This window comes from Girardinichthys multiradiatus, chromosome 12 (assembly GCF_021462225.1).
Source record: "Girardinichthys multiradiatus isolate DD_20200921_A chromosome 12, DD_fGirMul_XY1, whole genome shotgun sequence".
Taxonomy (NCBI): Eukaryota; Metazoa; Chordata; class Actinopteri; order Cyprinodontiformes; family Goodeidae; genus Girardinichthys; species Girardinichthys multiradiatus.
In genome coordinates this window covers 38417875-38440509 of record NC_061805.1, presented here as the reverse complement: position 1 = coordinate 38440509, position 22635 = coordinate 38417875, and the positions used below count along the sequence as shown (strand labels likewise).

Below are 22635 nucleotides of genomic sequence, written 5' to 3'. Positions count from 1 at the left end.
CATGCCACAAAACGGTCCACCACCTTCCTGTACTCAGCTTCTTGTCCTTCTCTGATCCACCCCACAACTGCAGAATCATCCGAGTATTTCTGCAGATGACAAGAGTCTGTCTTGTACTGGAAGTCTGAGGTGTACAGAGTGAAAAGGAATGGTGAGAGTACAGTCCCCTGTGGTGCTCCTGTGCTGCTGACTACGTGGTTAGACTCACAACCTGTCAGTCTCACAAACTGTGGTCTGTTTGCCAGGTAGTCTTTGATCCAGGAGATTGTTGAGGCCTCCACTTGAGTCTTCTGGAGTTTCTGACAAAGCAAATCAAGTTGCATTGTGTTAAATGCAGTGGAGAAATCAAAGAACATGATGGACGCAGTGCTGTTGGGTTTGTCCAGATGACAGTGGGTTTGTTGAAGTAGGTGTTTGATGGCATCTTCAACTCCAATTCCACAACGATAAGCAAACTGAAGGGGGTCCTGATGGTTTACTGTTTGCTTACTCAGGTGGACCAAGAGGAGTCTCTCTAGGACCTTCATGATGTGGGATGTCAGGGCAACAGGTCTATAGTCATTGAGGACTGATTTACTATACATTTATACTTTAGATCCCTAAGAATTAATGTTCTTTTTCTCAAATTGATTTTATTTTTCTGAATTTCTTGATTTACAATGTTAATATGTTTCGTCACATAAAAAGTTTAATAGAGAAATAACTTGAACTTAATGGGACTTGTTTGATAATTTAATGTTTTCATGAAGCTATTATAAACCGCCTGCCAGTTATCTAAAGGTATTTTTGTAATTTAAAAAAAAGTAGCACATATTGTTGTTATGAACTTAAATAACAGTCTAAGGAGAGTTCAAAACAAAAATATGAAAGTAAAATGTACACATTTCATCAGTATTAATATTAATAATGATGACAAGATTTATTTAGTTAGTTATTTTTTATTGATGGCGAGTGATATTATGTCTGCCCGGACGTTTCTGGACAGCAGACATGCAAAGATTTATCATTTATTTCCAAAGCTGCAGCCAAAGGCTAAAAGGCAAAAGGAGTTTGCACGAACGACAGGCAAACAAAGGACTTTTCATTAAATGTTGGACTTCATAATGCTCAGTGTTATACCAAAGGGGTACACTGTGTTCAGGTACGTTCCTGTCGACTGCAGCAATGCTGTAGGTTATCTCAGACAGGAAGCAGTAGCTCAGGCACACTGCCGTCGCCTACAGGTCAGTTATGGAAAACTGACTCTATTCTCCTGTTTAAATTGCAAACCCACTACTATGGCTTCTGAGTTTTTTTAATTTACCTGCCACTTCATTAACAACAACCACTATATGGCCAATAGTGGGTGCTAATTTCCACCTCTGGATACAAAGATTGAATTGTAATTAATTATTGAAGCTGAATACATGACTGTGTTGCATGGGAATGAATTGGACTATTATGAATTGAATTTAGACCAAACTGGACTCTGTATAACAGAATAATAATTGTTTGACTTGTGAAGTGCCACTAGTTGACATTGTTATGAATTAGAGTTATATAAATAAACAGGTTTGATAATGGACATTGATAAGCTTTCATGAAAGCTGGGTACCTTATAGAAAAAAATCATGTTTTCCTTATATAATAAAATAACATTTGGGGAAAAACTATAATCTTCAATGAAATTTTAGTTTCCTCACAAACACGATTACTGCTTTTATACTTGCTGAACCAGTGGGAAGCTGCAATTCTCTGTTTTCCCATGTAACCCTTGTTACAATGCGTGGACAGAAGCTACATAACTCAATTACCCAATAACTTGCCTTAGGATATGAAGCCCTGTTTACTGTAAACTTGAAAATGTACTGATTGACAATAAAACTTGATCTCAACAGAAGGAGCTGGTTCAATGAAGGATAAAATATAATCTAAGCAGTTTATTTATACAATTGTGAATGTTTTAAATGCTCTGTCTTTCTGTGGTTGCTGAAAAATGAACAAATGAGTGCATAAAGCTGGCTTTGTTCTGTCACAGTGTTTGTGTGCATCTCCTGCTCGTGTTCAGTCACCCGTTAATGTGTGTGTGTGTGTGTGTGTGTGTGTGTGTGTGTGTGTGTGTGTGTGTGTGTGTGTGTGACACATCTAGCGAGACTGTGTATGGATGTGTGGATATTGGCTGCAGACAGAGATCTGGACTCATGTCAACAGGCTGCTGCCACACATCACTGCCCCTGCTAATTAATTGGCTTTTAGTTGAGGATGTGTTTGGTGCATTGTCAAGTTACCCAGTGCTGTCCATGCATACATTCCTCTTTGGTAACACTTTATAATAGTGTAGCTTTAAGTCATTTCTAAGTATTAGTGAGTGGATGAAAAAGTGGCCAACCTAAATAATTATTTTGACTTATTTTCATCTGCTATATGTCTATAGATGAATATCATGGATTTTAATAAGTTAGAACATTACAAAAAATAAATTTGTTTCAGGAGTGAAACTCATATAGAAATTCCTCACATAGTGAGTGATGTTGTTCATGTATGTGTATTTATTTCTGTTCATTTTGATTATTATGGCTTCCTATTAATGGAAACCCAAAATTTAGGTTTGGTGGAAATTTTGGATTTTACTCAAGACCAAAATTGTATTTTTAAGGACAACGTTCTTTTATGGCCATGTTATGACCTAAACATTCACAGGGAATAATGTTGACTTGAAAATTGTCCAGCAGACAGCCTTTGTCCCCATACATGAGGATCAACAAAAAGTGTTCATTGCTAAAGAACCTGGCTGTTCACAATGCACTATATCTAAGAAATTAATAGAGTTAAGATAAAAGAAAAGGTGTGGTGGAACATTCAACAATTATAACCACAGGTTAGAGAGGATTGTACTATTAAAGCAACCTCTGCTTCCTTAACAACTCAGCAGAGCCATAGACTGATCCCGTCCAGATCACAATGGTGCAGAGGTTTATGCAAAAGGAGCCCTGACCAAGTACTGAGAGCATATATTTTACAGCACATGGACATATTTTTCAGTAGTCTGATATTTCTGAACTGTTTTTTATTTTTTATTATTATTTTTAAATGATCAGATCTGATCATGCTAATTTTCTGAGACTGATTTTTGTGTTGTCATTTGCTGTTAGCCACGATCATCACAATTAATTTAAATAAATTATTAGAATAAATAATTCACTGTAATGAATATATATGTATGTAATATATGGCTTTAACTTTTAAACTGAATTTCCAAAATAAATAAACATATCATTTACTAATATACACTTGTACATGCACAAGCCCAGATACTAACATAAGAGTATCTTATCTGGATACCTCCCCTTCATCCTTTTTCTTATAATTTTCTTTCTTATAATTCAGCGCCTCTTTTCTGTATCATTGTTTATTTTCTAATCTATGAGTTATCTTGTTGTGGCGTAAGATCAAGCATGGGTTCATAACATCTGGTTAGAAGCTTTTCCTCCTTCCTTCCCTTTTTTTTTCTGTGAATGGAGAAATAGACCAGTGTAATCTTTGCAAAGGTTGCTTTGGTGAAAATGAGGTGACAGAGGAGTAGAAGGAGGAGGAGAAAATGTTTCACATTCCTTATGATGTGTTGCTGTAACGCTCTGTTGAACTGAAAATGGTGCCTCAACAAATTGACCAGGACTTCTTTAACTGGAAGACACATGGTAATGGTTGATATTACAAGAATCCCTGAAAATGGGAGGAAGGAATATTCGAAATGTTAACAGCTTCACGGAACAGCCCATTATAGAGCCCACTGCTGTGTGGATATTACAGGGAAACTCTGGAGGCCAAAGAATTTAATATCTGAACTTATTCTAACCTCTCTCTGCTTTAACATTAACAATGTTATAAAATACTTTCCTAGTTTCTACCCTGTACATAAGAGGAAAGCGCTTTGATTGTTCACCGTCAGATAATAGTGTTGAGAGTGTTGTTGTTTTTTCCCCAGTCGCTACATCCTGCAAGATAGACCTAATGAAATATTGAAAAGAAAAGTCCTGAGCTACTCCTGGCTCCTGTAATGTAAGTTTGGCATTGCAGCATGTTTTGCTTGTAAATAAAGTCTGTGGTTGGAGACTTTCTAGCACAAGCTAAAACACAGAAAAATGAAAATGCACACAGAAAATGCCAGTTAATTTAACAACTACTGCAATCAAGCATTTCTGACAACTGGCAATGAGTGTTCTACATGACCATGGAGGAATTTTAGTCCACTCTTCTTTGCTGAATATTTTATTTTATCTTCCATATTAGAGGGTTTGAAACCATGAATGTCCTGTTTAAGTCACAGCATCGGATTTAAATTGGACTTTGACTACGTCACCCCGAAACCTTAATTTTGTTTTTTTTTGTTTGGTTTTTTTTGCCTTTTAGTGGCAGACTTGCTGATGTGCTTTAAGTAATTTTTCTGCTGCATAACCCAAGTGAGCAGGAACTTAATGACACAGACTGATAGCAGGACATTGTTCTTAAGAGTTTTCTGCTATAGAGTAGAATTCATGGTTCCATAAATTATAGCAAGATGTTCAGATCCTGAAGCAGCAAAGCAACCCCAGACCATCACACTACCATCACCATGTTCGACTGTCAGTATGATGGGGTTTTCTTCTGAAATGTGGTGTTAGTTTAAAGACAAATGTAATTGTATGTACAACTTCTAAAAATTTCCGCTTTTGTGTTGTCGGTTATTATTTTCCAAAAAGTGTTGGGGATCATACAGACTTTTTTAGCAAACGTTAGATAGCACTTTGTGTTTATTTTTGGTCAGCACTGATATTGAGCTCAGAATTCAGAATGCCATTTTTCTTAGTTTGTTTCTTGTTAAATCTTGCACTCTGACCTTAACTGAGGCAAGTGATACCGGCAGTGTTTTAGGTCTTGTTCGGGGTTCTTTTGTGACCTGAAGACCAATACATACTCTGCAAGAACAGATAAATGTGTTTTATTAACTTGAGACAGCAAGAAAAAGAACAAAGTTCTTTCTAACCGCAACAGGAAGTCTCTAAGGACCATGCTATTGCAGCATTTGTATATAATAGTAATCACCACACAAGAAAAACGTTCTGGCCAGATGATGCAAGAACTCATTTTGATCCTGTATCCTTGGGAGAATGAACAGTATTTCTCTATTCTTGTGGAGTATCTCTAAGGGTAATTTTGGTAGACTGACCACTGAGTAGAAGGTCACTGTTCCATGCTTTTTCCATTGATAGATAATGGCTCTAAGTGTGATTCCCTGCAGCCCCTAAGCTTTAGAAAGCTTTCTGTAGCCTTTTCCAAAATGATAGATGTTAATGAATTTATTTCTTATAGAATATATTTAAATCTGATCATAAAGTCTTTCTTTTTTAGATCTTGTGGTCTACTTAATTCTGTCAGACACCATGTAATTGATTTCTTGATTCTAAAGGTCAGGAATAAATCATGCCAGGGTGTGGCTAGTGAAACTGAACTAAAAGACCTTGTTAATCCAAATTAACTCCTGATTTTAAAAGTGAGGTAAATATATTTTCACATAGGGCCTGTCATGAGTTTTAAAGTAGGACCCAAGTGCAGCATTGATTTGAGTGATGAAAAGATTTAATAGAAAAATAAACTTACAATGGACCAGGTACAGGAACTCAGGCAGGTGAAAAACAACATAAACAGGCACATGAAAATCCAGGCAACAGACATGGAAAGAATCAGGACTGAACCAGGGCAAAAACGCAGGGTAGATAATGATGCATTAATGGAGGGAACCAGTGGAGAACAATACAATCCAGAGAGCTTATAAACTTAAGGAAGTGAAGTGAGAACCACTGAACTGGGAGAAAAGGTAATCCACAGGTGTGGACCAGCGCTGCAGGGAGACAGAGGGAGTGACTAATTAACACAGATGACCAAGGAGAGCATGGAGGTGACCAGAATACAAGAAAACAATGACTAGACTAAGAACATCAACAAATTCCAGATGTATCAGAATATAACTAAACATATCTAACACCAGAACACAAAAAAAACAACAAAACTAACCAGAAGGAATCTAAAGAACCAGAAATGAACAGAAAAGCACCTGGCTGAGCAAGAAGTAAACAAACACAAACCTAACAGACAGATCCTGACGGGGCCAGGTTGGTTTGGATAGCTCTATTCCTTTAATAAATGGAATCATCATTTGAAAACTGCATTTTCTATTTTCTCATATTAACTTTGTCTGATATTAACAAGGAAGCAAAAACAGGTGAAACCTGTATGATGGCAAAGACCTTTACACAGCACTGTGTATTATGTAAAAAAACAAAAAAACATTCTGCTGAACAAAATGTCATGTTCATGTTAAATATGATCTGCCATGAGTAGATAGAGCTCCTCACCCTGAATCTCTTGTTTGTTTTTTTTTCACCTCGATCCTATCTCATTCTTTACCTTATCAATTGCCAAAACAGGAAAAAACAGAACAAGTGTCTGAGTCATGTCTAACCTTTTCACACCTCTCCTCCTTTTCTGTGTCGTATCTGCACAGATTAGTAAAGAAAGGAACAGTGGCCTGGCCCTTGGAGAGGATCGCTATCCCTGTCTGCATGCCAACGTCTTGGCTCTGCTTCCCAGCCCGGCTTTGGCTCTGATTCTGGCTCGGCAAGTCTTGTAGAACCGCCAGGAGGAGGGAAAAAGAGGTCATGCATCCACAAGCTGATCCCAAAAGCAGAACGTGTCATTTCTGAGACTCTAAAAAAGAAGGCAAAATCTCTGGTGACAGTTGATGCTGAATGAAATGTGTAAAAGCAGACAAGACAGGTGGAAATTATTAAAATTGTACAACTGAGGTTCATGTGATGCATTGGCTGCGGAAAAGCTTTTGTGAGAACCTTTGGAAAAAAAGGCCCGAAAGACCATTCACTTACTGCCTCATTAAAAACCCTGAAAGTGAAGCAGTTGCTAAGACTTCTTTACTTTCTCACTTAAAAAGGAAAAAAAAAAAAACAATGAACATCATTACAAGAAGAAAGGCCTGACAGAAAATGAATTGTTGCAGAGAGAAACAAGAGGAGCATGAGGTATATATAAAAAGAACAATGAAGAATGAGACTTTTTTTGCCATGTATTGGGACTTGGGTTTATCTTCAACTGAAAGACCAGAGCACAAATTTAAGGGTGTGGATGTAGGATGATTACATTCTGTCTTTTCAGCTCTAGTGTAAACCTTACAGACTGTAAAGCTTTCTCAGTGTTCTATGTGTTGGTATAATCTGTGACCATAATCAGTCTACCGTACCGAGCTTTCATTTGGGTGCCGCAGTATAATCCTCACGCTGATGGCAAAAAGAACAAAAGCTGGCAATGTTAAAAGTTAATGGTTCTGTGCTCATTTAAGGTAATGTTGTTGACTGTGGGTGTTCACCATACGTCCACCTGCAAATGTGTATAATCCAGTCTCTATGTATATAAACAGCATTTTCTTTCATGTAACTTAATGATATCTAGTATTTTGAAAATAATATTACTGTATGCTAAGATTGCTCAGTATGGGTATTGACGGAAGGCTTTCATTATCTGCATTTATATTTGTCTATTAAAGTTTAATCACAAATGTATAAAGCGATGAGATTAAATGAACTCAGTCTTTAAAAGCCATGATTTTTTGTGTGAACATCATGCTTTCTGAGTGTGTGAGTCCTTGTACAGAGTATTTAAATATTCATGTTGCACAATACGTTCTTTAATGCCTTCAAAGGCTGTTACACTCTAAACACAACTGAGTTAGCAAAACAAACCAAATTGGGTTTTGCTTACCAAGTTCTGGGTGAAATATGGACTGATCAACTCCTGGGTTGATTTATCAATTATTATTGACCTTTATTTCAGACAAACTGGTTCAGTAAAGAAACAACAGGGATTTCTTATATATCTTATCTCATTATTATTATTATTATTATTTTATTTTATTATTTTTTTTAGTAGTAGGAGTCATCGTAGTGGTAAAATTAATAATAACAGTGATTCCTGGTCAAGTTGGTGACAAACTAAGAGTATCAAGTAAAATCATCATTAAAAAATTAAAGAAAGAAAAAGACAAACGAAGCAATAGTAGTTACTGTGAAATAAAAAATTAGGCTGATGTTAAATATTTGAAAGTTCTACTAACTAAATCCAATGCAATTCATTAGCAGTAAAAGGCTACATAAATCAATTACAGCTTTCATCCAGAGCAGTTTTAATATTTTGCAACTCATTCTAAAGATAGGAAGCAATTGGACCAGATACTGTATGTTAAATAATACTAACATAAAACACTATAAAATAGTGCCTATCTAAACTGACTGACTACATTTTTTGTCAAACAGTGAATGTTGAACATAGCTTGCACTAGTTTACACTAAATTCTTAATATGCGAAAAGCTAATGTTATCTTAGGTGATTTTTCTTCTCTATTGTGAGCAAAAGACAGTATCTACAGATGCACAGATCAGACCATTTGTCCAATTTCCTATCTTGTTTTTTGCAAAGCTTTTAACTAGTGATATTAATTTTAGGTTTTATAATATAACGTTGCTGCCCGGCAAACTAATTGTCTCTTCATTTTTTGTCATTTTTGCTTTCATGTAAAAATAACTATTGATCACCCTTCACATCTGTCTATAGTTCCATTGATAAATATCCAGTGAAAAGTGTTAAAAAGAGCATGTGACTTTGACCAAACAGTATTAATATACATTCAGAAGACATATATCTTTATCATTTCCTGAAAAGTCACATTTTGGAGATATAAGGTTGGTGTCTGAAAGCAGGACGATACAAAAACAGCATGTTTATTTTTTTTTTATATCCTTCCTAATGTCATGCCACATGTCTAAGAGAGTCATCCCTACCTTTAAATCCAGCATGTTACCTAGACAGAGGTTGAAAACTCAAACAGATAAAACAAAGCACTTTTGTTGTACATTATTTAGCCTTCTTGTTATCTGCCAAAGGTTTCACTCTCTCAAAGCCTTAATGAGCTACAAACATCAACAGGTCATAGAAAATGTATGTTCTTACATCTCTACACAGAAGAGGGTTGTTGTGAGGGAATTCCAGTCCAGATTATGTCACATAGCAGAAAAATATCTTTTTTCTTTTTTTTTTTTAGTGTGGAGTAAGGGCTGAACAAGCTGAAAAACGGTTCATTAAAGCCAAAGTTTCTCGATGCAAGGCTGATAAGATTGCTGTAGTTTTAAAACGATAATCTTTATAGACTGACTCAATATTTGGTTTTAACTTCCAAAATTCTGTCCCAAAAGCATAAAATCTGGAATTAGGTTAAATAAATTACCCAACCATGTTTGTGTTATAATTAACTAAAAGAAATTTCATTTATTCCACATTTTATAGCAAATCAATATTCATGAAACAAAAGCTGTTTGGATCAATTCAGGACAAAGCTGGTGCGTTGACTGTCCACAGCAACCATGTAGTCATGACAGTATCCATATCTCTAACTCATAAACATTCTCTCCCTTTGGTGGGACCCCACTTCACAATTATCCTTGTTAAGACAAACTTGTCAAGATGGCATTCTATCCTTTAAATGGGTTCCCTTGCTGGATAAAACATTGCTCCACATGGGAAGATTTGTTTCATCTGTTCACTGGTTCAAACAAAAAGAGCTGTTCTCTTCAACCACTGCACAAAGGATGTCAAAGTTTGCTGAACACAGGCACCTTCATCTGTAAAAGAGAAAAAAAATAGAAAGATTGGATATAGTTTCAACAATCATTTAGAAAACCACAGCCATGATAAACAAGGAGTATTTTATACAATTTCACCCTCTTTCCAAGGCAACAGTGACACACTTTCATAGGCGTGTTCCTCGACAACAGATGTATTTTTAAATGTTTACGCCTACACCCATTTTCCCCAAGGTGAATGTATGTTTAAATTGTTTCTCACAGCCATTATTTTTGTGGAAATATTTGTCTTTGGGCAAGAGATTAAGCATAGTGCTCATGTAAATGTATGCCATGAAACCAAGCGGTCTCGAGTTACCAGCTGATTTACAAAAAATGTTTACAGTCTGTCGTGGATCAGAAATGTGAAATTAAACTCTGCTAAATGTCATTGCTCAATGTGGTTGATTCACAGTATGGTGGGTTTTGAAAGAAATCACAGTAATTTCTTGATGAGCTAACTGTTGTGGGCTTTAGAGGGTATACTGTAAAACTTGAAATGTTCGAAAATGACATACAAGTTTTCTTTATAAGATTTGAACAGTAACATCATGTTTGATGTTTTGGCCAATTAATAATAAATAAATATTAATAATACATTTTATTTATAACGCACTTAAATTTAAGTAAATCTCAAAGCGCTACATGATAAAACAAGTGTTAAACAAATTAAAACACAAAAAGAACATAACTATTTTAATATTCATCAGATTCATCTAATTGTATTAGAAGACCAAGTAAAAAGTACAACTTGTTCCTATTTAGGTCTTGTCCACCCATTTTAACTGCAGTTTGAATGTCTGACTACCTTAGTTAAAAAAAGAACATGTCAAAGAATACAGCAATGTTTTGTTCCAGTTGTCACTGCACTGACAGTATTTACATGAAAGTAAGTCCACATCCCACACACCTATCAAGCATCTCTCCTTTTATCTGTTCTTGGCAATGCTGCAGTCCTTTTTAGAATATAATATACCCCCTAAAGTTTACAGCACAAGCTGTTTTATTTTATTTCCTAAAACAGGAATACAGATTAAGCATTTGGCTAAGTGAAAACAGAAAATGGGCCTGACGATAAAAAATTTGAAAAAAAACTATTTTAGTGTAAACAAATATCCAAATATCAACACTAAATGTCAGACTCACAGTCTCAGATTCTAAACTCTAAATAAATAAGTATACCACGAATTCTTTATTTTGATTTAATAAGGTTTCAGAGGTAACAATCTATCAAAGGCCAAGAAGAGCTACCAGTTCACCAGCGGGAACAGCCTTGGTAGTCAATAATGCAATAATGCAATCCACACCCCAGGACAGACACATCCCAGTGGAGAGTTTTTGGGTTTTTTTATCCAACAGATGTAGAGCCATTTTACAGCAAGCAAACTCTATTACTTTCGTTTGCATTTCCATATTAAATTACAAAATATGCTTAATCTCACTACAATAGTAGTGTTGGTTTGGTTTGACACCATGGCCATCTTATAAACCTGCAGCCACTTACATATCTATGTATTTTAGATTGGACCTGAATAATTTAGTGCTTAGCAGAGTGCACAGCCGGATCATTACAGGAAGTCAAGTTGTAAACAAACTTCAGTATTTGTATTTGCGTGATGACAAGAGTGTGACAGTGTTTCTGGCTAACAGTACTTTACAAGATTATTCATACCCCCTGAACTTCTTTATATTTTGTCATGTGACATGTTCAAACTTCAGAGTTTTCAATGGGATTTTATATTTTATCTGGTATACCAACATAAAGTAGCATTGAATTGTGGGGGGATGGGGGCAGGGTAATGTATAGTTGGTTTTCTCTTGAAATGCGACTTGCATATATATTCAGCACCTACTGTCAATACTAATGCTACATTTCACTGATTTTACTGCTCCAAGTCTTTTGGGGTATGTCTACACCACATGTGCACGTACAGAAATGTTTTTCTTTCTCTTCTTTGCTTTTCGGGTGTGGGACAATGGGCCAACCAAAATGGCAGGCCCATCCAAATGCAAACCCCCAGCCAGCGTAATGTAGGCACATGCACCCCACCATAGACAAACTTACCGAAACCGCCAGCACAGCCTGGCAGCCAAGCAGACCCCGCGATGCACCACCCTTCCCAAGGGAAAGACGCCAGTCCAGCAAACCAAAGAGTGCCACAGAAAGTCCACAACACACAGTGCAAAGAAGCAGCACCCCTCCAAGAAGCAGAACCACCAACATCCACCCACTCAACACAAACACAGTCATTTCTGCACATATGCTCACCCACATACACATATACACACAGCCATGCACCAACACACAATTACTCAAATGGTTGAAAGTCATAAAAACACGGGTTATTACAACATCAATGTGGCCTGCCTACTTTGAATTGAAACTGGAACTTTTAAGGTTAATCAATCAACCAATTAGGATACTGTATTGAGATATCCCCTGGCACAAGTAGGCAACCTTGTGCTCCATATGGTATGCCTGAAAAGCTGTGCAGGACATAAAAAAAATTATGTTGAAAAAATGTGCATTCACACAAGTACACACAGCACTGCTGAAAACGTTTTAGTACAGTGCCTTGCGAAAGTATTCGGCCCCCTTGAACTGGTCAACCTCTTGCCACATTTCAGGCTTCAAACATAAAGATATAAAATTCAATTTTTTGTGAAGAATCAACAACAAGTGGGACACAATCGTGAAGTGTAATGAAATTTATTGGATGTGTCAAACTTTTTTAATAAATAAAACACTGAAAAGTGGGGCGTGCAATATTATTCGGCCCCTTTACTTTCAGTGCAGCAAACTCACTCCAGAAGTTCAGTGAGGATCTCTGAATGATCCAATGTTGTCCCAAATGACTGATGATGATAAATAGAATCCACATGTATGTAATCAAGTCTCCGTATAAATCCACCTGCTCTGTGATAGTCTCAGGGTTCTGTTCAAATCACAGAGAGCATCATGAAGACCAAGGAACACACCAGGGAGGTCCGAGATACTGTTGTGGAGAAGTTTAAAGCCGGACTTGGATACAAAAAGATTTCCCAAGCTTTAAACATCCCAAGGAGCACTGTGCAAGCAATCATATTGAAATGGAAGGAGTATCAGACCACTGCAAATCTACCAAGACCCGGCCGTCCCTCTAAACTTTCATCTCGAACAAGGAGAAGATTGATCAGAGATGCAGCCAAGAGATCCATGATCACTCTGGATGAACTGCAGAGATCTACAACTGAGGTGGGAGAGTCTGTCCATAGGACAACAATCGTACACTGCACAAATCTGGCTTTTATGGAAGAGTGGCAAGAAGAAAGCCATTTCTCAAAGATATCCATAAAAAGTCTCGTTTAAAGTTTGCCACAAGCCACCTGGGAGACACACCAAACATGTGGAAGAAGGTGCTCTGGTCAGATGAAACCAAAATCGAACTGTTTGGCCACAATGCAAAACGATATGTTTGGCGTAAAAGCAACACAGCTCATCACCCTGAACACACCATCCCCACTGTCAAACATGGTGGTGGCAGCATCATGGTTTGGGCCTGCTTTTCGTCAGCAGGGACAGGGAAGATGGTCAAAATTGATGGGAAGATGGATGGGGCCAAATATAGGACCATTCTGGAAAAAAACTTGTTGGAGTCTGCAAGAGACCTGAGACTGGGACGGAGATTTATCTTCCAACAAGACAATGATCCAAAACATAAAGCCAAATCTACAATGGAATGGTTCACAAATAAACGTATCCAGGAGTTGGAATGGCCAAGTCAAAGTCCAGACCTGAATCCAATCGAGAATCTGTGGAAAGAGCTGAAGACTGCTGTTCATGAACGCTCTCCATCCAACCTCACTGAGCTCGAGCTGTTTTGCAAGGAAGAATGGGCAAGAATTTCAGTCTCTTGATGTGCAAAACTGATAGAGACATACCCCAAGCGACTTGCAACTGTAAATGCAGCAAAGGATGGCGCTACAAAGTAATAACGCAAGGGGGCCGAATAATATTGCACGCCCCACTTTTCAGTTTTTTATTTATTAAAAAGGTTTGACACATCCAATAAATTTCATTCCACTTCACGATTGTGTCCCACTTGTTGTTGATTCTTCACAAAAAATTGAATTTTATATCTTTATGTTTGAAGCCTGAAATGTGGCAAGAGGTTGAAAAGTTCAAGGGGGCTGAGTACTTTAGCAAGGCACTGTATGTACTGTATGCAGGGCCCATTTGTGGCACTGTGACACTGCCACAGAAACACACCAAAAACAGTTGCAAAAACACACATGCGCAGACAACTCATGCAAGGTAAAAACAGCACCATGGCAGTAAATAGGTCCTTGTAGGTTGGAACTACGACATCAACGTTTTAAAAAAGATGCATTTGCATGCACACTAGAGGCTGACATTTTTTCGGGAGTCCCACGGGTCACGGGATTCCCACGGGAATCCCCGGGACGGGAGACAGCATCAGTAAAGATCACGTGATTGGGACGGTACAGGATAAAACATGAACGGGAAGAGACGGGAGCGGGATCTAACCAATAGAAGGGAAAATAAACTAGGATCAATTGTCTTTGGAAATGTAAAACTGAGACTTTGTTATAAACTTTAAGAAAAAAAAACTTGGATCGACGCCGCCATTGTGTAGTTTTTTTCCAAGAAGCACATACTATAATGCGAGTCAAACGAACTACTCGACCCACAAGCCAACAGTGCTTCTGATCAATGTTTTCCACCTGCGTTCAGGATGGAGGGAACATACGCAGGTGGAGAACTGGACGTGGTAAAATTGGATTTGTAACGTAAAGTCAGAAATAAGGACTTATCTATTAAACTCATAGAGCTGACAGGAAAGTCACAAATATTACCGAACTTCAGGAGAGTTGAATGTAGCGGTTTTAACACGCAGTCTGCTGCTTGTAAAACGTGTTTAGTCGTAATCAAGTTCACCAGTGATTAAGGGACACTTGTTTGGCAAATTCTGGATTAAATCAGCCCTGCATCTCTTCATTCATCAAACCAAAAGTACCAAAATGTGTCAAGTCTCATCTGACCAACAAAACTGCTGCATGTGCTCTAAAGATTTAAGAGGTAAGGTACGGAAGCCCATGAGGGGACATGGGAAATTTATTTATTTTGCGTCCCCGCGCCATACTTTTGCGTTCGGCATTTTGGAGCAACAGCACAGATGATAAACTGCTCATAAAACAAACACTGATATGTCATTGATATGGTTTATTTGTCATATGCAGGTTAACACGCAGTAAACAATGCGATAAAATGCTTAGGATAAGAAGAACCGTTCAAATCACGATAAAAACAAAAACGCGGCGTACAAAAAAAAAGTACACATGCAGCAGTAATAAGGAAACAAAGTGTCACAGATGTGGTTTCGTGCAGTATTATTGTTCAGTAGTTTGTTTGACAGCTTGTGGATAAAAACAGTCTTTTAGTCTGATTTGAAGATCATTTTATTTAAGGCTGATTTCAAAATAAAACTCAATAAATCTCAAAACGGGTGTAGTGTTTGTTTTATTTTTGCAGTTATCTGGTTTGGAAACTATCCCACAAAGTATTGTGAAATAACGCAAAGACTATTGCGTGAGAACGCAAAAAGAGAAAAAATTCCCCCATGTCCCCTTGAGGACCTCGTAGAAAGGCTTCATCAAGGGAAGATATTAAATAAATATGTTGTGAAATAGAAAAAAATTGAATGTACCATTAAATGTACAATTTATTTAATACATCATTAAATATTAAGTGTACCACTAATTACGTCATGTCGTCTTTAAAATTATACTTAATTATTCAGTGGCACATTTAATTGCAATAATAGTCCATTTCATGATATAATGGTACATTTATTGTTTCTAATGATGTATTAAATAAATAAATGGTACCTTTAATTTAATGGCACATTTAATGTTACATTTCTTTCATGTTACATTTACTTCACTTATGGGACATTCACAACATTTATTTATTTTATGATTATTTTATTGTATTAAATTTGTCCAGTTTGACCTTCCATTCTTGAAGCCTGTATAGGAGGTCATGTCAGAATTTAAATCAGGTGTGCTGGAGCAGATACATCTAAAACTGGCAGGGAAGGGGTCCCTGAGGACCAGGACCGTGAACCATTGAGGTACAGTTTCTAAATTATGAAAGTAATGCCTTTTTGTCCTTTTGTTCAACAAGTACAGTTCTCTTACTAGGTGCATTTTTCTTTCGTTTCAGCAACTTGAAACATAAAAGTAATGTCATTGTTCAAAGGAAATGATCACTTAATAAATAAGTAAAATACAACTATGTACATTTTGTTTATTCAGCTAAGATAGGCATGGTCTGTTTCCTTGTTTGATATTTTATTATTTCTTCATTATTATTCTTTTTACTTTAACTGGCCTTTACTACAGCTAAAAACAGGGACCTAACTGGTCCTTCAAAGAAAGAAATTGCCAAAAGACTAAATGAAGAAAACAAAAATGGGAGTGGGACAGGAGTGGGAGTCGTTCTAAATGGGAGTCAATTTACCAGGAGTGGGATGGGACAGGATTTTTTTTGTTATGCTGGCCTGGGATTGGGATGGGACAAGACATTTTTCTGTGGGAGCGGGATGGGACAGGAGAGAAAATCCACTCCCGTGTCACCCTCTAATGCACACATGGAAACACAGAACTGGTTTTAAATTTTTTTCACTCTGGGACCTGGTTTCAAAAATGATAATTTCTTTCAAAACGCCAGATCTGTGTGAACATAATGCCTAAAAACAAGATACCTTTGCAGATGGAGGCCTAGGTTCTACATTACACATTCACAAACATAGGTGGATTCTTTTTACCACTTAGGTGACTTCTAAAATTAACTGATTGAACCTTATTTATGGGTATCAGAGTACAGGCAAACCAAAGAATTTTTATAAAATACATGTAAAAACATAATGTAGGGATGTTTCTATTCATTTTATGCAGCCATTGTTGTAAAATACTCCCTGCCCATGAATCTAATTTTGATTTGGTGTATTTGTTGCTGAGTTTTCAGTAAAGAAATATGTTGTAAAGTGACTGATTATATATTCGTTTTTCATAGAGAGAAATTGGCAGATAAATGAAAGGTTCTGACATGTAAAATAGGCAAATAAACTCATCAAAAATTCAGACTCACCCTCTCTTCATACCCCCACCTCCTCCCACCCATGAGTGAATTTGGAGTCAAAAAACACAGGCTATCCGCAGTTCTCTCATGGAATGTAAAATGTTGAAAGGATGTGTATGCAGAACACATCCACTTCATGCTGCATAATTTCAAAATATATCCGGGATTTTACTGGTGATAGGGCTAATGCAGGAGAACAACAATGGACCAGCTTGGGGAAAAAAATGGAATATAGCTTTTTTGTAGGTGGGAAAAAAGTGAACTGTGACAGCATGGTGTGAATGTTTGATGTTAATGATAAAACACATAGTTATCTTTCTACACTGGTGTAGTTTAAGCTTTTCAGACACAAATGCATCAGATGTGTGTCTATATGTAAAGCAAAGTGCTGAGCTTTACATCTTCAGAGCACAAAGCAGAATCAAAGTAGCTGGCAATCCTTTTTGTCCTGTGCTTTTACTTATGGTTGTCTCTTTCTCACCATGTAAATAAACAAGACTGTGTGCTTAAGGAAATGACTGGGAAAGCGTGAACAGTCTTGAACAGGAAATCTGCAGGCGGAGCAGTTTCTCTCTCTCTCTCTCTCTCTCTTTCTCTCTCTCTCTCTATCTCTCTCTCTCTCTCTCTCTTTCTCTCTCTCTCTCTAAGCGAATATTATGGTTTCCAGTTTGTTTTCTCTCTTCACATACATGCAGGAGAGGAAACACAGAGGAAGCAGGTAGTGGAATGCTTTTGGGGCCATGGGAATAAGAAGACGGCAGGTAGCTGTACATTTCACAGTTGATTAATGAGTCAGTGGGATGATGTCTCTTATCAACACTCTGCACATGGCTGAGAAAGAAGAAAGGTTTACCGAGGATAGCAATGCGCCAATCGCGGATGGCTCCCGTTGCTGTCCCATCATCCCTTTCTGTGCTCACCCACCTGTTTATATAAGTGCTCTTCCTCTCTTTTACAATGTTTTGCTGCTGATGAAATTTGCTACATTGCACGAGGAAAGTTTTTGCCTGGTAAATTTTTAATACATCTATTATAGAGTTCTCAAAGTGTCTTTCTTTGGTGATTAATACAGGAACTGATGCAAAGTCTTGTAATAACCTTTAAACGAGTTATGCCAACATGGAGAAGAAAATGTTGTTAATTGACAAGTGGAAAAAGATTTGCAAGTCAAAAACTAACCATAGAGAGAAATATATTCAACTTTCATGCTTTAAACAAATTATGTCTGAAATACAGTCTCTAATAAGTATTCAATTGCCTCCTTGAACTTTTGCACATTTTGTCCATTACAACCACAAACTTCAGTAAATTTTATTGGGGTTTTATCTTATAGACCAACACAAAGGAACACAGACTTATGAAGTGGAAGGAAATGAATGCATGGCTTTCACCACAATCCAACCAACACACAACTACAAACCTGCCAAACCATGGCTGTCAACTGAAACACTAGGAAATTAGAGGATTGATCAGAGAAGCAGTAAAGTGGCTAATGTTAACTCTGGATAAACTGCAGAGATGGAAGGTGGGGGTTCGGCACTCTATAAATCTGACCTTTATGGAAGAGTGGCAAGAACCAAGCTATTGATTTTAAAATAAGCCCAGATAACCCAGTGAGAATGTTTCAGTTCAGTGTGTCTAAACAATGTAGAAATTGTCAATATATGTAGACAAAATGTAGAAAATCTTAGTCGAGATTGTATTAAAAGTCCCGTTCGCAGTTTGTAAAACGTTATAAAGTGAAAACAGCAAACATGTATAAAAAAGGATGCTCTGGTCAGATTCAGCCAACTTTAAACTACATATAAAATGGTATGTGTGGTGGAAAGCTAAATGTGCACATTACTTTGAACCCACTAATAAAGATGTAGATGTAGTTAGTGGTTGTAGCATGAGAAAATGTGAAAAGCTCAAAGAGTAGGAATACTTTTGCGAGGCATTTTAAACGTCTGTTTATGAAGCTTGAATATATTGGCTCTTGCTAACTACGTATAGCATGCTCTAATGGCTTCTAAAGCTGATGCAACACAAGCTGAGAAGACTCAAAAATCTCATTCACGCCATGCATTCATTTTATAGAATTGTACCATAAAAATAACAGGAAAAACGTCACATAATCCAACTAACAAACAAATTCAATGAAGTGCTCCCACTGATACATATAGTGCACATCCTTGTAAGATTAAATATCTCTTTAATTCCAGAAAAAAGAAATAATAGGTTGTTGTGAGAAACAGACAAATTATTTTCTCTGTGGTTTATTGTGCCAGAAAAGGTGTTTTGTTATAATGTGATAAATTCTTACTGGTTAATGGAACTGCACAATATTAGTGGCAGCTGTAGGGAACAAAAGACGTTAGAAAGAGACAAATGCTGCACTCAGACAATCAAACCTCAGAAACATCTATTGTCACAGAGACTTTGATACAGCAGAGCTGAAGGGATAAATGGGGAACGTATAGAAGATGAATGTAAAAGTGACTTAGTTATGTATAAATGTAACTCATCATGTAAACATGTAAGTGATAGCTGTTAATTCACCATTTTATTTTATGATTTATCCAGTAACAGGCTTATTAAATCAGTACAAATAACTGAAGCTTAATTTGAAAAAAATTATTTGGACTTGTTTTTGGTAGTGTAAGATTAAGTATTAGTGTCCTGTGTTAAAACATTAAGGTTTGAAGGCAACTGTACATGCTTTACATATCCACAGTGATTTGTGTACAGGCTGCATGCAGGCTGTGTTTGTGTGCTGTGTTCTCTCTATGCAGGGTGTGACTGGCAGGTGCTGCTGCACAGGTGTTGCTCATCTGAGAGCAATCAGCTGGGCTACTTATGGAGTGGAAACCCAGAAGGAGGTGTCAGCCTGTTTTCTCACTCGGTGTGGTAACAGCTAGACCTTTGCTTCTTTGTAGTCCTGCTACTAAGCAGATTTTCTGATCTCCTTGTTTTTCTTCCCCTGCCTTGCAGCTCACCCTGAAGGAAGTCGTGGAACCTTTCTGGTCTCCGTTTTCACTTGCGTCATGTTCAGAGGAGTTTGGAAACTCCAGCCTCAACACCTCAGCCCTGAGCCTCCTCTCTGCTTCCAACTCCAAGCCCAGCTTCTCAGGGGCCACCTGAGAACCCCCCATCAACCTGCCTGTCCACCCTCTAACGTTAAAACTCTCCAACCATAGTGGAGTTTCCTGGAAGAGAAGAAACTAAGCACTTCATCCTCCGAAAACCGTTCACATCCTGTCAGCCTCAAGCCACCATGGAGAAGGACTTATTTACCCCCGGTCTTGCCAATAACCCCACCCCTGTAAGTCGGCATCTAAAGAACACATTTTCTCCGTTTCTACCTAGTGTTTCCCAGCTTCTGTCTTTCTCCTTCAGAGAGACCGCGTGTTCGTCCGCCAGTTCTGGTTCCAGTCCAACCTTTATCCGTATTTCTAAAACAAACTGTTAAAACACTGTCTTTGTCCTCATGGTTGTGTATCTGAGTCTAAGAGAACCACATTTTGACATTACAATTAAAAGAACCTTGGATTGGGGAGCTTGCTTTCCTGACCTGTACAGGTTTTTCCTTTTGTGACCTTGATCCATCGGACCTACCAAAAAGCTTAGCCATACTGCTGCGTTGGTGCTCTAGTGTAAAGATTTCAAAACCTTGCAGTTCTGACCCAAAAATTACATATCCAGAGATCTGATCCTGACCACTACAGCTAAAATTAATGAATGAATGTGTATCTTTATGCATCAGAGCAAAATGTGATAGACAAATAGACAGATATCCTTCAAAAGTGTCTTAAGAATTGTGAAGAGTTGAAAGTGTAAGATTTCAGTTTTTTTTTTTTTTTTACACCATATCTCTCTCCCTATAAAACAGAAAATGTAAAGTTAACTGCACCACAGAATGCCAGAATTGTTCATAAAATTTTATTTTACCCTTATATTTTCCTAAAGCATGGACCCAATTTTTGGACCCTGCACATAAACTGTTTATAGTTTTACCTTCAGGCCATCGCTACAGACCGCAGTTTACTAAAACCAGCTGCCACAGAGACAGTTTCTTCCCCCAGGCTGTTTCTCTGATAAACATTTAATAGAGTACCAAACACGGCATACTGAAGTCGCAAATACATCTTTATATATATGTATATTTAAGGACATAAAGATATATGCATACAAACACAGAGTAAAGTGTACCGGAGTCAAATTCCTTGTTTGTTTGTATGAACTTGGCAATAAAGCTGATTCTGATTTTTTTATCTTTTTTCCCCAACAGAGCAGAGCAACATAAAAAAAACACCAACTTTGCATCATTAAATGTTTTAAAAATGGTCATTGGAAAAATCTTATACATATAATATATATTTTATTAACAGACTGTAAAGACTGTTACGGGCACAGTCGCAGAGGTATTTACGGTTGTATGCAAATCTACCTGAATTTCTAATCCTGAAATTAGACTAGATTCAGTTCTGCTCCTAAGATAGCTTCACAGAGATAAGAGTGTCTCCCTGCACTTACAGGTCCTTCTCAAAAAATTTGCATGTTGTGATAAAGTTAATAATTTTCCATAATGTCATGATGAAAATTTAACATTTATATATTTTACATTCATTGCACACTAACTGAAATATTTCAAGTCTTTTATTGTCTTAATACGGATGATTTTGGCATACAGCTCATGAAAACCCAAAATTCCTATCTCACAAAATTAGCATATTTCATCCGACCAATAAAAGAAAAGTGTTTTTAATACAAAAAACGTCAACCTTCAAATAATCATGTACAGTTATGCACTCAATACTTGGTCGGGAATCCTTTGGCATAAATGACTGCTTCAATGCGGCGTGGCATGGAGGCAATCAGCCTGTGGCACTGCTGAGGTCTTATGGAGGCCCAGGATGCTTCGATAGCGGCCTTTAGCTTATCCAGAGTGTTGGGTCTTGAGTCTCTCAACGTTCTCTTCACAATATCCCACAGATTCTCTATGGGGTTCAGGTCAGGAGAGTTGGCAGGCCAATTGAGCACAGTGATACCATGGTCAGTAAACCATTTACCAGTGGTTTTGGCACTGTGAGCAGGTGCCAGGTCGTGCTGAAAAATGAAATCTTCATCTCCATAAAGCTTTTCAGCAGATGGAAGCATGAAGTGCTCCAAAATCTCCTGATAGCTGCATTGACCCTGCCCTTGATAAAACACAGTGGACCAACACCAGCAGCTGACACAGCACCGCAGACCATCACTGACTGTGGGTACTTGACACTGGACTTCTGGCATTTTGGCATTTCCTTCTCCCCAGTCTTCCTCCAGACTCTGGCACCTTGATTTCCGAATGACATGCAGAATTTGCTTTCATCCAAAAAAAGTACTGAGCAACAGTCCAGTGCTGCTTCTCTGTAGCCCAGGTCAGGCGCTTCTGCCGCTGTTTCTGGTTCAAAAGTGGCTTGACCTGGGGAATGCGGCACCTGTAGCCCATTTCCTGCACACGCCTGTGCACGGTGGCTCTGGATGTTTCTACACCAGACTCAGTCCACTGCTTCCGCAGGTCCCCCAAGGTCTGGAATCGGCCCTTCTCCACAATCTTCCTCAGGGTCCGGTCACCTCTTCTCGTTGTGCAGCGTTTTGTGCCACACTTTTTCCTTCCCACAGACTTCCCACTGAGGTGCCTTGATACAGCACTCTGGGAACAGCCTATTCGTTCTGAAATTTCTTTCTGTGTCTTACCCTCTTGCTTGAGGGTGTCAATAGTGGCCTTCTGGACAGCAGTCAGGTCGGCAGTCTTACCCATGATTGGGG

The 22635-nt window shown here is 37.8% G+C and overlaps 1 protein-coding gene and 1 long non-coding RNA gene across 2 annotated transcripts in view; both read left to right on the top strand.

The window, feature by feature from the left end:
* Window positions 1-7629, top strand: part of LOC124878634 (GDNF family receptor alpha-2-like) — a 99837-nt gene extending 92208 nt beyond the window's left edge. The window contains exon 8 of the mRNA XM_047382706.1: window positions 6521-7629. Coding sequence (XP_047238662.1) covers window positions 6521-6646 — 126 coding nt within the window. The 3' untranslated portion in view covers window positions 6647-7629. The remainder of the gene's footprint in view (window positions 1-6520) is intronic.
* An 11958-nt stretch (window positions 7630-19587) lies between these two features.
* Window positions 19588-21090, top strand: LOC124878504. Its single transcript, XR_007040800.1, has 2 exons — window positions 19588-19729; window positions 19819-21090. It is a non-coding gene; the product is annotated as an uncharacterized LOC124878504 (long non-coding RNA).
* The last annotated feature ends 1545 nt before the right edge of the window (window positions 21091-22635 follow it).